The following is an 18274-nucleotide window of genomic DNA, read 5'->3' on the forward strand; positions in this document are numbered from 1 at the left end:
ACAACCGAAGTAAGGCTCACAGGTCTATAATTACCAGGGTTGTCTCTACTCCCCTTCTTGAACAAGGGGACAACATTTGCTATCCTCCAGTCTTCCGGCACTATTCCTGTCGACAAAGACGACATAAATATCAAGGACAAAGGCTCTGCAATCTCCTCCCTGGCTTCCCAGAGAATCCTAGGATAAATCCCATCTGGCCCAGGGGACTTATCTATTTTGACATTTTCTAAAATTGCTAACACCTCCTCCTTTTGAACCTCAATTCCATCTAGCCTGGTCGACTGAACCTGAGTGTTCTCCTCGACAACATTGTCTTTCTCCAGTGTAAACACTGACGAAAAATATCCATTTAATGCTTCCCCTATCTCCTCTGATTCTACACACAACTTTCCACTACTATCCTTGATTGGCCCTAATCTTACTCGAGTCATTCTTTTGTTCCTGATATACCTATAGAAAGCCTTAGGGTTTTCCTTGATCCTATCCGCCAACGACTTTTCGTGTCCTCTCCTCGCTCTTCTTAACTCTCCCTTTAGGTCCTTCCTGGCTAACTTGTAACTCTCAAGTGCCCTAACTGAGCCTTCATGTCTCATCCTAACATAAGCCTTCTTCTTCCTCTTGACAAGTGCTTCAACTTCCTTAGTAAACCACGGCTCCCTTGCTCGACAACTTCCTCCCTGCCTGACAGGTACATACTTATCAAGGACACGCAGTAGCTGTTCCTTGAAAAAGCTCCACATTTCGATTGTACCCATCCCCTGCAGTTTCCTTCCCCATCCTATACCTCCTAAATCTTGCCGAATAGCATCATAATTGCCTTTCCCCCAGCTATAATTCTTGCCTTGCGGTATATACCTATCCCTGCCCATTGCTAAAGTAAACATAACCGAGTTGTGATCACTATCACCAAAGTGCTCACCTACATCTAAATCTAACACCTGGCCGGGTTCATTACCCAGTACCAAATCCAATGTGGCCTCGCCCCTTGTTGGTCTGTCTACATACTGTGTCAGAAAACCCTCCTGCACACACTGCACAAAAACTGACCCATCTATAGTACTCGAACTATAGTATTTCCAGTCAATATTTGGAAAGTTAAAGTCCCCCATAACAACTACCCTGTTACTCTCGCTCCTGTCAAGAATCATCTTTGCAATCCTTTCCTCGACATCTCTGGGACTATTCGGAGGTCTATAGACAACTCCCAACAGGGTGACCTCTCCTCTACTGTTCCTAACCTCGGCCCATACTGCCTCAGTAGACGAGTCCTCAAGCGTCCTTTCTACCGCCGTAATACTTTCCTTGATTAACAATGCCACACCCCCCCCTCTTTTACCATCTTCTCTGTTCTTACAGAAACATCTAAATCCTGGAACCTGCAACAACCATTCCTGTCCCTGCTCTACCCATGTCTCCGAAATCGCCACAACATCGAGATCCCAGGTACCAACCCATGCTGCAAGCTCACCCACCTTATTCCGGATGCTCCTGGCGTTGAAGTAGACACACTTCAAACCAGCGTCCTGCTTGCCGGTGCCCTCTTTCGAACTTTTAACCCTGTCCCTGACCTCACTACTCTCAACATCCTGTACACTGGGACTACAATTTAGGTTCCCATCCCCCTGCTGAATTAGTTTAAACCCCCCCGAAGAGCACTAGCAAATCTCCCCCCCAGGATATTGGTACCCCTCTGGTTCAGGTGAAGACCATCCTGTTTGTAGAGGTCCCACCTACCCCAGAATGAGCCCCAATTATCCAGGAAACCAAAACCCTCCCTCCTGCACCATCCCTGTAGCCACGTGTTCAACTCCTCTCTCTCCTTATTTCTCACTTCGCTAGCACGTGGCACGGGTAACAACCCAGAGATAACAACTCTGTTTGTTCTAGCTCTCAGCTTCCACCCTAGCTCCCTGAATTTCTGTCTCAAATCCCCATCTCTCTTCCTACCTATGTCGTTGGTACCTATGTGGACCACGACTTGGGGCTGCTCCCCCTCCCCCTTAAGGATCCCAAAAACACGATCAGAGACATCACGAACCCTGGCACCTGGGAGGCAACACACCAACCGTGAGTCTCTTTCGTTCCCACAGAACCTCCTGTCTGTTCCTCTAACTATGGAGTCCCCAATGACAAGTGCTCTGTTCCTCTTCTCCCTTCCCTTCTGAGCAACAGGGACAGACTCTGTGCCAGAGACCTGCACCCTATTGCTTACCCCTGGTAAGTCGTCCCCCGCAACAGTATCCAAAACGGTATACTTGTTATAGAGGGGAACGACCACAGGGGATCCCTGCACTGCCTGCCGGTTCCCTCTCCCTCCCCTGTCGGTAACCCATCTACTTTCTTCTTTTACCTGAGGTGTGACTACCTCCCTATAACTCCTCTCAATAACCTCCTCCGCCTCCCGAATGATCCGAAGTTCATCCAGCTCCAGGTCCCTAATGCGGCTCTCGAGGAGCTGGAGTTGGGTGCACTTCCCGCAGATGTAGTCAGAAGGGACACTAGAGGTGACCCTTTCCTCCCACATTCTGCAGGAGGAACATTCAACTGCCCTAGCCTCCATTCCCACTGAACTAACTTCCCAACTACTGAAAAATAAAAAAATAAAAAACTTGTTAGTTTAGCAATCCAATGGACAGAGCTTTTTTTTTTGGTTAGAGAAGGAGGATGGGTGGGAGACACTACGTAAGTAGTGTTTCGGGTAAAGCTGTCACTCGAGAACAGCCCCTTCACAAACCACCTTCAACTTACGCTGACCGCACTGCACGTATGCAAATCTCCCCGGAACAGCCAATCAGAAGCTCTGCTCTGCTGCCCTCTGCTGGATGCTCACCTTCCGTCGAACTCCTCAGGTCACTGATGCAGGTGCACCTTCAACTTACGCTGACCGCACTGCACGTATGCAAATCTCCCCGGAACAGCCAATCAGAAGCTCTGCTCTGCTGCCCTCTGCTGGATTTTTCCAGGAGGATTTTTCAGGGAGCTAGGGTGGAAGCTGAGAGCTTGAACAAATAGAGTTGTTATCTCTGGGTTGTTACCCGTGCCACGTGCTAGCGAAGTGAGAAATTTTTCCTATTTTTCCCTTAACCAACATTATGGAATCCGATTATCTAATTGTTATTTTATTGCTATTGTTTGTGCAAGCTTGCTGTGTCATCGATGCCTGGCATACTTCCTGCATTGCAACGTTGACCGCACTTCAGAAGTACATCATTGACTATAATCTGCTTTGGAACATCCTGAGGTTGTGAAAGTCACTATAAAAGTCTGGGTTCTTTCTTTCGTAAGATAGGGGCTGTTTAGCTCACAGGGCTAATCGCTGGCTTTGAAAGCAGACCAAGGCAAGCCAGCAGCACGGTTTGATTCCCGTAACAGCCTCCCCGAACAGGCGCCGGAATGTGGCGACTAGGGGCTTTTCACAGTAACTTCATTTGAAGCCTACTCGTGACAATAAGCGATTTTCATTTTAATTTCAACAGGTTTTCATTGTGATTCCTCTTCTTCGGCATTGGTAGCATAGTGGTTAGCACTGTTTGTTGCTTCACAGCTCCAGGGACCCAGGTTCGATTCCCGCCTTGGGTCACTGTCTGTGCGGAGTCTGCATTTTCTCCCCGTGTCTGCGTGGGTTTCCTCCGGATGCTGTGGTTTCCTCCCACAGTCCAAAAATGTGCAGGTTAGGTGGATTGGCCATGATAAATTGCCCTGAGTGTTCAAAAAGGTTTGGTAAGAAGTCTTACAACACCAGGTTAAAGTCCAACAGGTTTGTTTTGAATCACTAGCTTTCGGAGTGCAGCTCCTTCCTCAGGTGAATGGCCTTCTGCACTGTAAATTCTATGATTCTCTGGCAGTCCCTCGGGACTGAGGATAGTTTGCTCCACTCCAGTTTAATGGGTTCTGAGAAGGGTGATTAACCCAGTGTCTGATCTGCAGACTCTGCCATAGGTGGGGCAGGGAGGGGGTGCTTCACTGGTTGGGTAGGTGGGCCCTTGGAGGTTTGGAAGCCCAGACTTTGCCTCTGCACATTTCTAGTGAAGTATCTCGACGGGTTCGCTGCCTTCCTGAATGAGCCTCCTGAATGCACGGTAGCACAGTGGTTAGCACTGTTGCTTCACAGCGCCAGGGTCCCAGGTTCGATTCCCGGCTTGGGTCACTGTCTGTGCGGAGTCTGCATGTTCTCCCCGTGTCTGCGTGGGTTTCCTCCGGGTGCTCCGGTTTCCTCCCACAAGTCCCGAAAGACGAGCTGTTAGGTGAATTGGACATTCTAAATTCTCCCTCTGTGTACCCGAACAGGCGCCAGAATGTGGCAACTAGGGGATTTTCACAGTAACTTCATTGCAGTGTTAATGTAAGCCTACTTGTGACAATAAAGATTATTATTATGATTTTGGCCTCTCATAGGCCGGAGAAGCCTGTAAGTCAGCAGGGGTTATTTGACCTCATCATGGGTTATTTGAGGACATCCCTCAAGTGCTTCCACTGTCCTGGGAGTCTCCTGCTATGACCATGTTCAGAGTAGAGTGGTTGCTCCAGGAGTCTGGTGTCAGGCATACAAACGTGATGCATTCCCCGGTAGAATACCTTTCTGACTTGCCGTTTAGGCTAACACAGGATGACTGGCTGCAGTATCTTGAGATCTGGTGGCTGCTGTTTCCCAATGCCTTATATTTGCCCAGGTTTTGGAGTTCACAGCGATAGGCTCGAATGAAGCTAAGCAAGAAAATTGGGAGGCATTGTCGATTCGTAGAGCATGGCAAAGAGACCCTTCAGCCCACTAGGCCAGTGCTAGCCCTTTGAAAGAACTATCAAATTAGTCCCACCAGCAATGCTCTTTCCCCAAAGCCCTGCAAGTGTTTTCCTTTCTCAAGTATTTATCCAATTTCTTGTTGGAAGTTCCTGCTGAATCTGCTTTCACTGCCTTTTCAGGCAGCACTGAACATGCTCTGCAAAATTAAAATTCTCCTCATGTCCCACCTCATTGACATTTGTCTCCACTGGCTACTGATTCCCCTGCCAGTGGAATCAGTTCACTGCCAGCTACTCTCTCAAAACCCTGAATAATTTCTGATGCTTTATTAAACCTCCCTTTAACCTTCTCCACCCCAAGATGAACAAAACTGGCAAAGCCATGGACCATAAACTTAAGCCCGTCACTGGTAACTGCAATAGGGGGCGTAATTCTGAATTCGGGAGACAAAATGTTCTCCCGCCGAAGCTGAATTGCTCCTGATCTGCACTCCGGGAAGCAATTCCCAATCCTTTGCCCTGGAAATTTATGCATCGCGAGGTTTGCAAGAGGTTCCCTAAGGAATGTCGCTACCGGGACACCATTTTGTGCGACTGTCTGATAGCGAAGTCCCGCGGCCAGCCACTGCACCCCCCCCCGCATCGCAATTCTGCGCCCCCCCCCCTCACCCCGCAGCGCAATTCAGCCCCCCCCACCCCTGCATTTTCTTGGCCCCCGCCCTCCACCTCATTCACAGTACAGGGGTGACCCAACCACCCTGCCCCCTCCCCAGAGACTAAATAAAGAGACCCCCCCCCCACAGAGACACCCTAAATAACGAGACCCCTTCACAGAGACCGCCCCAGACCCCTTAAGGAGGGAACGCCCCACCGAGACCTCCGAAATAAAGAGACCCCCACAGACCCACAGACCCCCCCCCCCCCCCCCCCCCCCCACAGACCCGACAGAAAAGTGACTCTTGTCAAGAAGCCCCGCAGAAGAGAGACCCGAGGGTCTGCTGATAGGGGGAGATGAAGAGAGACCCGAGGGTCTGCTGATAGGGGGAGATGAAGAGAGATGGGACGGTGATCCTGAGCAGCGACATTAACCAGTTGGGCTGAATGGCCTGTTTCTGTTCTGCACACGATATAATCCTAGGTTCTCGAATTTTGGAAATTGCTAAACTAATATTAATTCTTACAGTTCTTTTACTGTTATTGCCCGTAGTTGTAAATATTCCTCTTTTCTATCCCCATTACTGTATGCATGCATGGAAATGTGAGGGCGAGTGTGCATGTGTCGGTGTAGTTGTGTGCGTGTACAGTACACATGTATGTATGTGTGTGTGTGTGTGTGTATAGACGTGTATGTACACTCCCCCCAGGTTTAAATGTGAATAAACTAACCTTCTGAGTTATGCATAACGCACCTTTTCTGTGAATTATGAGTAAATTAAAGGGACTGGGGTAACACGCCAAAGCCTACTTTAATAATAATTCAAGAACACGGTAGTATTGTGGATAGCACAATCGCTTCACAGCTCCAGGGTCCCAGGTTCGATTCCGGCTTGGGTCACTGTCTGTGCGGAGTCTGCACATCCTCCCCGTGTGTGCGTGGGTTTCCTCCGGGTGCTCCGGTTTCCTCCCACAGTCCAAAGATGTGCAGGTTAGGTGGATTGGCCGTGCTAAATTGCCCTTCGTGTCCAAAATTGCCCTTAGTGTTGGGTGGGGTTACTGCGTTATGGGGATAGGGTGGAGTTGTTGACCTCGGGTAGGGTGCTCTTTCCAAGAGCTGGTGCAGACTTGATGGGTTGAATGGTCTCCTTCTGCACTGTTAATTCTATAACACCTCTACTTTTGGGCAGTCAGGGCGAGGATAAGGAAGTTCAGTTTCTCCCTCCCCTGTCCACAACACTCCCATGGGCGGAGTTCGGGCGCTGAATTAATGAAGGCCGCTTGCAGTGTAACATCGCTGTGGGTAGTCAGACTCTGAATCAGCGGGCTCAAGACTGTCCTTTCCGTAGGGGTGGGAGGGGGTGGTGATGGAAGTGCGAGGACTGCACGTCCCGGTGAAATCCAGCCAAGCGGGTAGCTTAATCCTCTTTCCTCTCGTGCTTTCTGTTTCAGGTACGGTAAAGAGTGGCACCACATGCGGAGCATTTTGAATCCCAAGATGCTGAAGCCGAAGGAGGTGGCCAATTATTCCCCCGCCATCAGCGAGGTGGTGACTGACTTTGTGAAGAAGGTCCGGTTGCTGCGAAAAAACCACGGGGGAGGGGTGATGGTGAACGATGTGTGCGGTGAACTCTACAAATTTGCATTTGAAGGTATCGGCTGGGCTGAGGTCGGGCTCTGGATTAATGAAGGCCGCTTGCAGTGTAACATCGCTGTGGGTAGCCAGGTTCTGAGTCGGCGGGCACAAGGCTGTCTTTACTGTCGGGGTGGGGCTGGTGACGGTGAGGGGGTTGCGAGGACCATATCTCCTCGGTGATGGAACCATCAATTCACCAGACACGTGTTTCCAATATGAATCTAGGCTTTAATCGACTTACTTCAGAGCCAGCCTGTTACCCGTTGATGAACTCTTAGTGAACTCAGGCTGTCTCTGGACAAGGGTATTTATACAGCAGCACTAGGGGGAGGAGTCGTGGGCGGAGCCAAGGGTGGAGCCCAGTACAGGTTCCTGAGTACTCCCAGAGCTACTCCCCCTAGTGGTTGGATAATGCTACTGCGCTTACAAAGACAGAGTGAATTATCATATCATATATATTACATTCACCACACTCGGTCTCACCTCTTTTGCCAATAACAAAATTGGCAAACAATTTACTCTTTCACAGGTTTGCCCGTGGGTGTTCCTGCACCACATGGGCTGCAACGGTTCAAGAAGGCAGCACTACCTACCCAAGGGTAATTAGGGATGGGCAATATACATTGGCCTAGTCAGCGGCGGCCAAATCCCTTGAATGAATAAAAACAAAGGCTGCTGCTAAATCGCCCATTGCTCTCCTTTACGCAGAAACCTCTCCACCTAACTCGAGAAACCCCATTCCCCTCAAAACCTGCCTCTTTGACGAAGGTTTTGGTCATCTGTGCTTATTCCTCCTTTGCGTAAAAATGTTGCTCTTGTTTTGATTTGGGGGCGTATTGCTACGTTAAAGACACTGCGTCCAAGCAGGTTGTTGCCATTGCTCACCGACCCTGCTGGCAGTGGGAACAGTTTCGCCCTCTGCGTTCTTATCGAAACCATTGATGATCTTGACCACCTTCATTCAATCACCCCTCAGTTCCTCTGCTGACAATCCCGGCTTCTCCAGTCTCTCAATAGAACTGAAATCACTCGTCCCTGGTGCGTTCTAATAAATCTTGTGATTCACGGGTCAGAGGGCGTCCTGGTACATGAATCGCTTAACGTTAGTGAGCAGGTGCAGCCAGAGCTTAGGAGGGCAAATGGAATGTTGGATTACATTGCCAGAGGATTGGAATATATATCGTTGGATATATTCAAGAGGGAGCTGGACGTGGCCCTTGCGGCTAAAGGGATCAAGGGGTATGGAGAGAAAGCGGGAATGGGATACTGAGTTTGGATGATCAGCCGTGATCATATTGAATGGTGGTGCTGGTTGGAGGGGCCGAATGTCCTACTCCTGCACCTATTTTCTATATTTACATAAAAGTAGTGATGTTTTACTGCAGCTGTACAGGGCCTGGGGGAGACCACATCTGGGATACTTTGTGTGGTTTTGGTCTTATTATTTGGGAAAATATATATAATTGTTTTTGAAGCGACGTTTCACTTGACACACGTGTGGGACGAAGGACTTGTCTTCTGAGGAAAGGTTGAGTTGGTCGGGCCTTTACCCATTGGAGGAATGAGAGGTGACCTTATTGGAATATCCTGAGGGAATTTGTTAAGGAGGATACCGGGGAGGTGTTTCCACTCACAGTGGGAGGGGGGGGGGGAACTCAATCTCGGGAGCACGGTTTCAACATGAGAGGCCTCCCTTTTGAGACCGAGATCGGGCGAGGCTTTTTCTCTGAGGGGAGTTAGTCTGCGGAACTCTCTTCTCATCAAAGCAGTGGAGCTTGGGTCATTCAATTTGTTCCAAGTTGAGTTGGACAGAGTTTTGATAAACAAGGTGGTGGGGGGGGGGGGGGGGGGGGGGGGGCAGGGGTCAACGGTTACGCGGAGATTGGAGCTGAGACCAGAATCAGGCCAGTCATGATCTTATCCAATGGTGGAGCCGGCCTTAAAGGGCCGAAGGGGCCTCGTCCTGGATTCGCTAGTTTGGTCTGTGGGATAAGGGGGCCAACCATTTAAGGAAGAGGTTTTTTTTAAAGTTTTGAATTAAGGGGCAATTTAGCGTGGCCGATCCACCTGCCTACCCTGCACATCTTTGCTTTGTGGGGGGGGGGGGGGGGGGGGGGGGGGTGAGACCCACGCAGGCACAGGGAGAATAGGCAAACCCCACCCAAACAGTGACCCGGGGACGGGGTCGATTTAGGAAAGGGACAAGGAGGAATAAATTGATTCAAAGGGCTGTCAACCTTTGGAATTCTCTATCCCAGGGGGATGCGAATGGTTCAGCGCCGCACATATGTAACACACAAACAAGGAGCAGGAGGAGGCCATTCAGCCCCTCGGGCTTGCTCCATCATTAAATAAGATCTTGGCCGATCTGATGGAGATCTCAAATCTGCAACCTGTTTACCCCCGATAACCTTTAACCCCCCCCCCCCCCATTGCCTTAAAAATATTCAACGCCTCTGCTTCCACCACCTGTTCTATAAGGGCAATAAAGGAGGCACGTGGACCCCTGGGAACACCCAGAGCTTACATCATTCCTGGGGTGGTTAATTATTACGGGCATTTCCTTCCAAATCCGTCAACCCCATCAGCTCCTTTACATGTGTCACTGAAGAAACACCAGAGATGGTTCTGGAAAGCTCCACAGAGAGAAGCTATTAATAAGGTCAGGCAACTACTACGTTCATCTTGTCCACTGGTATATTTTGACCCGTCCACGGCGTTCGTGCTGACGTGTGACGCCTCTCCGTATGGAGTTGGGGCAGTTGGGGATGATGGGTGCAAGAGGCCTACGTGTCAAGAATCCTTTCAGAAGCTGAAAAAGATTATTTGCAAATAGAAAAAGAAGGATTGCCTGCTGTGTACGGAGTTAAAATATTCCACCAGTATGTCCACGGAAGACATTTTACTCTCATGGAACCATAGAATCACAGAATTTACAGTGCAGAGGGAGGCCATTCGGCCCATCGCGTCTGCACCGGCCCTTGGAAAGAGCGCCCTACATAGGCTAGGCCACCACCCTATCCCCGTAACTCAGTAACCCCACCTCACCCTTTGGACAATTTTGGACTAAGGGGCAATTTATCATGGCCAATCCACCTAACCGGCACATCTTTGGACATCTTCGGGAGGAAACCGGAGCACCCGGAGGAAACCCACGCAGACACGGGGAGAATGTGCAGACCGTGAACCGAGGACCCTGGAGCTGTGAGGCAGTAGTGCTAACAACTGTGCCACAGTGCCGCCAACGGATCACAAGCCGCTGGTGGGTCTTTTCAAGGCGGACAATGCTACTCTGCCCCCAGCATCGGCCAGGATTTAGCGCTGGGCACTGATCTTGTCAGCCTATGAATATACATTCGAACACCGACCAACAGCTCAGACAACACCGAAGCCCTCAGTCACCTTTCACTGCTAGAGAGTATACCCCCTCACTCTCCCACCTCCCCCCCCCCCCCCCCCCCAACCCCTCCTGAAGCACTGTGAAGCACTGCAATCAGAGCCAGTTACGGCAGACGTTACATGCCATACCCCCTGTGCACACTGGGAAATGGCTGGATTGGCCATGGGTACGGGTCCATGTAGATCAGGGGTGGGCAAACTACGGCCCGCCAAAGGTATTTCTGCGGCCCACCAAGTCATTAAAAAAAAAAAAAAAAAAAATTTTTTTATTTAAAAAAAGTTTTTTTTTAAGGTTAATGGGGGGGGGGGGGGGGCTGTTGGGTTACTTACTGGTATAGGGTGGATACGTTGACTTGAGTAGGGTGATCATTGCTCGGCACAACGTCGAGGGCCGAAGGGCCTGTTCTGTGCTGTACTGTTCTATGTTCTATGTTCTATATGAGGCGCCCAGAATCATAACCGGGTGAAGTAATTATTTTACTTAATATACTATGCGGCCCTTTGTGAATTGTGAATTTCTGAATGTGGCCCTTGCACGGAAAAGTTTGCCCACCCCTGATGTAGATTATGCCGGACTGTTTTTGGGCACAATGCTTCTATTATTGATATACGTCCAGTCCAAATGGTTGGAAGTATTTGAGAATGCACATACCACAGCTTCACCAGTGTTTCGCGCTCCATGAATGCTCGGTTCAGATAACGGAACGGTTTTTACAAGCACCGAAGTTCAAAGTTCAACGGGCTAGATGCTCCGTTTCTGCGGCTAAGTGCCGGCTCGAACGGAGAATCCGTGGGACGTTCACGTGAAAAAAAAATCAGCGCCGGCACCTCACCCATTCCGGGGCCGGTGAGGGGCCAGCACCAGCGCCGGGTGAAACCCCCGCCTCCCAGGCCGAAAACGGTCAGAGAATGGCCGGGTCCCTGGCCGCGCATGCGCCGGGCCGATGACCTGCAGCGGTCGCGCCGTACAACACGGCGCCGGCCATGCACGGACCTGACCCGCCATTCGTGACCTCTCAGCCCACCTGTCCCCCCCCCCAGCCCTCGAGGAAGCCCCCCCCCCAGCCAGCGGCACAGATCCCGGCCGGGTGTGGCGGCGCTGGACACAGTCCACAGCCACCACACCGGGTTCCCAACCGCTGGGACCACACGTGTCCCGCGAGGTCGGGATCTCGGCCCATCAGGGGGTGGAGCATCGCAGAAGGGCTGGCCGATGACGCGCCAACGGCGTTGCAACGGCGCGTGACTCGATGGTGCCATTTCCGAGGAGGCGGGGCATGGCTGACCGCTGTCAAACCGGCGCCGGCCCCGATTTGGGCGTTGGAGTCGATTCTCTGCCCGATGGCCGATTATGTCTTCCAGTGGGATAAAGCAGATCAGGACTGCGCTGTATCATCCCTCATCCATGGGACTGGCTTTGCGGGCAGTCCAGTCCAAGGCCGGCTTCGAGAAACATTCGGTGCATCTTTGGAATCAAACGTAGCTGGGTTCCTCTTAGTGTACAGGACCACCCCGCACTCGACCACAGGTATAGAACAGTACAGCACAGAACAGGCCCTTCGGCCCTCAATGTTGTGCCGAGCCATGATAACCCTACTCCAACCCACGTATCCACCCTATACCCGTAACCCAACAACCCCCCTAACCTTACTTTTATTAGGACACTACGGGCAATTTATCGTGGCCAATCCACCTAACCCGCACATCTTTGGACTGTGGGAGGAAACCGGAGCACTCGGAGGAAACCCACGCACACAGGGGGAGGACGTGCAGACTCCACACAGACAGTGACCCAGCCGGGAATTGAACTTGGGACCCTGGAGCTGTGAAGCATTTATGCTAACCACCATGCTACCCTGCTGCCCCTATATCTCAAGCAGAACTATTGATGAGCCGTAGTGTGTGTGTGTTCCCAAATTCAGCGGGGAGGACAGAGGCAAGAGAGTTACACAAAAGAGGAACTGTGATTCGACTAAAGATGACAGATCATTGGAAATAGATGACCCAGTTTATGGGAGAAATTTCGGGAGTGGCCCCAGCTGGGTTCCAGGAATTGTTGCGGCCGGTTACAGGATGGTTACTGTACGAGATGAGTGGGCAGGACAGTAACATGTGGAACATCTGCTCGGGCGAGAGGCGCCCAAGGAGCCAGTGTTACAGCCGGGTGCGTTTGTTTTCGAAAAAACATTTTATTGAAGGCTTTTAAATACATGCATAATCACAAACATACAAAAGCCAAACGCGGCAACAGGGAACAAACCTTACCCTCCCCGCACCTCCCCCAACCAGCACCCTCCGCCCAGCTCGCAATCACTCGGGCACTCGCCTCCCTTTTCCAATTTTTGGCACCCCCACCCCCCCCCCACCCACGCAAAAAATAAGCCAACAGCCACCCAATCAGCCTGTGATAGGTGAGAGTATTGTTCCGACTGAAAGAGAGGAGGTTGAAGCATCAATACCAGGAGAGAGACCCAGTGTAACAGTTTCTTCAGAAAGTATCCATGTCGGTGGAGTTGCGCTGCTGGAGGACGAAGCAGAAACCACCAGATCGACTGAGGGCGCGACCGAACGGCCTCGTCACGGCAGACCCGGTGACGTGACAAGACTGTTAAATCTCACGGGAGGCCTCTTGCGAGATTTGTGACGCCCCGACCGCCTCGCGAGATCTAACGTGATCACCTCTGATGTGTTATATGAGTTAGTTTAACACTGACTGCAACTGGATGCAGTAAGACTAGAAACAGGCTTCCGACACAGGAGATGGTTTTATTGAACCTGATGATTGCTGGACATAATTACAAGGGGTCAATTACAAGGGGTCATAATTTCAAGGTGAGAGGGGGAAAGTTTAAAGGAGATGTGGGTGGAAATTTTTTTACGCAGAGGGTGGTGGGTGCCTGGAATGCTTTGCCAGCGGAGGTGGTAGAGGCGGGCACGATAGCATCATTTAAGATGCATCTAGACATGTATATGAACGGGCGGGGAACAGAAGGAAGTAGACCTTGGAAAATAGGAGACCGATTTAGATAAAGGATCTGGATTGGCGCAGGCTGGGAGGGCCGAAGGGCCTGTTCCTGTGCTGTAATTTTCTTAGTTCTTTGTTTTATAATCGGCTGTGGGCTGACACTCTATTAATCTAAACTGCTAACCTCTGTCTGGCTTGACCAGACTGGCTCTCTTTCACATGGAGATGGCGCTCACTGCCCTGTGCACCCTGACTATCTCTGTAGCTGTATCCAGTGAGAAAAGGCAGAGTCTTGATGGCTCGTGTGTTTTATGGTGGTAATGTACCCTGCAGTGTCCTGTCTGGTGATTGGTTGTTCTGTGTCCTGTGTGTTTATTGGCTATTCTGTGTGTCAGTCACTGCCTGTCTGTATCTCATTGTATACATGAGTGGATATTATGACAGCCTCGTTGGGGGAGAATCAGATTAACATATTAAATTAGCAATCAGGCTAATTTAAATAGGCCGCGCCCGATTCTCCCGAGGCCCAGGAAGGAACGCCCACACCTGGGAGCCCTCCCCATGGTACTGTTTAACAGTGGTCCATTCAAGTGTAGACCATGCATAACGGCACCTTGGGGGTCTTCCGGGCCATAAGGGACCCCTTGGGTGGTCAGGCTCTGGGCAGGGTGGTACCTTGGCACTCCCGCTGGCACCTGAGCACCTTGGTATTGCCAATCTGGCAGGGCCAAGGTGCCCAGGTGCTAGATTACCCATGCCAGGGATTGGATCCAGGGCTGCCTGCCCTTAAGAGGTGGGATGGGGGAGGGGGGGGGGGGGGGGGGGGAAGAGGGTTCGATGACCCCCTAAGAGATAAGTTGGGGTGGTGGGGGGATCTGGAGGCCGTGGTGGAGTGTCCGGGGGAGGTCAAGAGATCAGGGCGGCATTTAAAAATGTGAAGTAAGTATGGCCTCGCCGGGTGTTCCTGATCGAGGTCAGAAAAAAGCAGGCGTCGAGAAAGGCTCCGCTATTCACACCCAAAATAGGACTCAGTTTTGCACGTGTATTCGCACCCTGAGTTTTTGGTGGACTGATTAAAAATATTAATTGTTGTAAATTATGGGGAATGTATGCGTTAACTGTCATTCTGTAGATTAAGGAATTTAGAGGGGGAAGATTTGATGCGCTATCAATTACGCAAAGATGAGAGTAGGATGTAATCGAGGCTTTATTTCACTGAGATGTGTGGCCTCCTACAGTAGCTGGCAAAATGGCTGCTGCACGGGGAGCACATATATTTATACTCCGCCTACTGGGCGGAGCCAGCAGGCAGGGATCTACCCCCACAACTGTAGTACAGGGGCCTTACCGTAAAGCACCTATATAGACATCCTATATATATACATCAGTGGTGACTACCACAGGGATGTAGTGGCTGACCTCTTATAAGGGGTGACCTTCGGGCGGGCGGTGGGGGGTTTGGCGGGGTGCAATCGGTCGCTAGAGCCCGGGCTTTTGCTGAGTTCAATCCAGGAGGCAGACAGGCAGCATCGCGACTGCACCACTCTGTAAACAGCACGTTGTGTAAATAAACGCCCATTGTTTATTCCTGTCTGGTGGAGTCATGTTGCTACAACGCCATTGGCTGCGATGCACTTTGAATCACCCTGAGATCACGAACGGCACTGCATCGCTGCAAGTCTTTTTTTCACTTTCCTTCTGCGGCCGGCAGGCTTTTTAAACCCAAACTAGGCCTCGCTCAGCTGCAGACTGTTGATTTTCTCTCACTCTTGTCAGGGTTCCTCGACCTTTCACCTCACTACCTCAGTTCAAAGCTGTGGAAAATAAAGGTTCAACGGTCACTGGGGAAATGTTGTCAAGTCGGGTCACTGAAGTTTAAATGAGAGTTGGGTCTGTTTGAACCGCAAAAGATAAGGAATAAACAGACTCGGTAGCTTATTCCTCATCTTACCTTTCCCGTGTCCACTGTGGCTCATGCAGTCGGAGGGTGGTGGACTTGAGCCCCATTCCAGAGACGTTAGCACAAAATTCTAGACCGACGCTCGCGTGCCATTATTGAGGGAGTTTTTTAAAAAATACGTTCTTGGGATGTGGGCGTTGATGGCTGGGCCAGCATTTGTTGTCCATCCCTAATTGCCCTTAAAGTGAGTGACGTGCCAGACCATTTCAATGGGGGACCGTTAAGAGTCAACCACATCACTCTGTGGAGTCACGGAGGCCAGACCGGGTAAGGAAGGCAGATTTCCTTCCCTGAAGGAGATTAGTGAACCAGGTGGGTTTTTACGACAGTCGGCAATGGTTTCATGGTCATCATTAATTGAATTCAAATTTTACCATCTGCCATGGTGGACCCCAAGACCCCAACAGCATTATGAAATGAAATGAAATGAAAATCGCTTATTGTCACGAGTAAGCTTCAATGAAGTTACTGTGAAAAGCCCCTAGTCGCCACATTCAAGCGCCTGTTCGGGGAGGCTGGTACGGGAATTGAACCGTGCTTCTGGCCTGCCTTGGTCTGCTTTAAAAGCCAGCGTTTTAGCCCAGTGTGCTAAACCAGCCCCATCCCTACCCATTTCCCTGGGTCTCAGGATTACTGGTCCCGTGACGGTACCAATACACCACATCCTTCCAGTGTGGCACTGGCTGAGCTGCAGTTTTCCCAATCAGATGTTGAACCTTTCTGGATGTGACAGACCCTGCGGCATTTCTTGAAGAGCCCCTGTGTCCTCGGTTAGGATTTGCCCCTCGCCTTAATCACGGAAACAGATTATCTGGTCTTTGTCATCTTGTTGTTTGTGGGATCTTGCTGTGTGCAGATTGGGGGCGGGATTCTCTCAGCCCAGGCTGGGCCGGAGAATCGCAGGGCCGGTCGGGAATCGGGCGACGCCGGTCCGCCGATTGTACGGAGAGCGGAGAATCGGTGCCATTGGTGCGGTCGGCATGGCGGCGGTCGGGGGCCGCTCTATGCGGCCTCCCCGCCGATTCTCCGCCCTGGATGGGCCGTAAAAAATATCCGAGTCCCGCCGGCGCCGTTCACACCTGCTCTTACCCGGCGGGACCTCGGCGTGCATCCATCCGGTGGCGGCCTGGTTGGGGGTGGAGGGGGGGGGTCCGACCCCAGGGGGCCTCCACTGTGGCCTGGCTCGCGATCGGGCCCTACCGATCGGCGGGCCGGCCTCTCGGGCTGGGGGCCGCTGTTGTTCTACGCCGACTCCTGCAGCCCTGAGCCATGTTGCGTCGGGGCCGGCGCGGAGAAGGGACCCACTGCGCATGCGCCCGCAGTCGGCTGGAGTGGGGCTTGAACACCCAACCTTCTGACTCAAAGACAGGATTGCTCCCGCTGAACCAGGTCCGATACCTCAAAAGAGCCTGCTGTGACACGCTGGAGAAACCTGCGTCAGATTCATGAAGGAACATATGTCAATGAGAGCACAGGCCAAAGACTGAGCTACCTTTTTACGGCAGCCGACTGGACCTTGACCTGGGTTAGAATGTTGTCTGCAAAGGCAATGCACTCTGATAATAATTAGCTGTCCCTCAGTTTCTCATATTCTACAGCCTAGGGATGGCACAGTGGCACAGTGGTTAGCACAGTTGCTTCACAGCGCCAGGGTCCCAGGTTCAATTCCAACCTCGGGTGACTGTGCGGAGTCTGCACGTTCTCCCCGTGTCTGCGTGGGTTTCCTCCGGGTGCTCCGGTTTCTTCCCACAGTCCAAAGATGTGCGGGTTAGGTGGATTGGACACACAAAATTGCCCTGACTGTCCAAAAGGGTTAGATGGGGTTACGGGATTAAGGTGGAAGTGCTCTTTCCAAGGGACTGGTACAGACTTGATGGACCGAATGGCCTCCTTTTGCACTGTAAATTCTATGATCTAGGTGAGGTGCTCTTTCTGAGAGTCGGTGCAGACTCGATGGGCTGAATGGCCTCCTTCTGCACTGCCGGGGTTCTATGGAATCTAACGAGTGGGCAGCACGGTAGCATTGTGGATAGCACAAATGCTTCACAGCTCCAGGGTCCCAAGTTCGATTCCGGCTTGGGTCACTGTCTGTGTGGAGTCTGCACGTTCTCCCCGTGTCTGCGTGGGTTTCCTCCGGGTGCTCCGGTTTCCTCCCACAGTCCAAAGATGTGCAGGTTAGGTGGATTGGCCATGATAAATTGCCCTTAGCGTCCAAAATTGCCCTTAGTGTTGGGTGGGGTTACTGGGTTATGGGGATAGAGTGGAGTTGTTGACCTTGGGTAGGGTGCTCTTTCCAAGAGCCGGTGCAGACTCGATGGGCCGAATGGCCTCCTTCTGCACTGTAAATTCTATAAATTCTATGATCTATGATCTCCATCCCTTCACCCTCCCTGTTCTTTATTTCCCTTTATTGTAACATATTTTCCCCTTATTTTATTGTCAGGGGCAAATTTGAATCCAGGAAGGGGTTGCTGTTGGAAGGTTGACATTTCTTTGTTGTAGGGATGAATGAGGGGAAATTATGGAAACTAAAGGATACAATTCTGAAGGGGACCTGAGGTTATACGTGCATAAATTATTGAAGGTGGCAGGTCAGGTAGTTAAAAGGTCACACGGACTGTATGAATAGAGGCCGTAGAGCACAAATGCAAGAACGATGTGGCGAACCCTCTATTTTGGTCTAAAGTGGATTATTCTGTCCCAGTGGAGTTAAAGCCAGGATGAGATCAGCCATGATCGAATGGCGGCGCAGAGTCGATGGCCCCAAAAGCCTTCATTCTTCTCCTATATCTTATGAACTTACGAGAAGAGAAGGTTAAGATAAACGGTCTGGACGTAGTCGATACTGTTCCCATCGGTTGGGAGATCATAAACCGGAGCGCTCTGACTTAAAGTGATTGGTAAAAGAACAGGAAGCGAC

General features: G+C 51.1%; 1 protein-coding gene across 1 annotated transcript in view; it reads left to right on the plus strand.

Annotated features, from left to right (window-relative positions):
- The window catches only part of si:dkey-91i10.3 (cytochrome P450), an 86579-nt gene that overhangs the window by 36599 nt on the left and 31706 nt on the right, over positions 1-18274 (plus strand). The window contains exon 3 of the mRNA XM_038790105.1: positions 6847-7046. Within this exon, the coding sequence (XP_038646033.1) occupies positions 6847-7046 (200 nt within the window). The remainder of the gene's footprint in view (positions 1-6846; positions 7047-18274) is intronic.

This window comes from Scyliorhinus canicula, chromosome 2, assembly GCF_902713615.1.
Source record: "Scyliorhinus canicula chromosome 2, sScyCan1.1, whole genome shotgun sequence".
In the NCBI taxonomy this organism is placed as follows: Eukaryota; Metazoa; Chordata; class Chondrichthyes; order Carcharhiniformes; family Scyliorhinidae; genus Scyliorhinus; species Scyliorhinus canicula.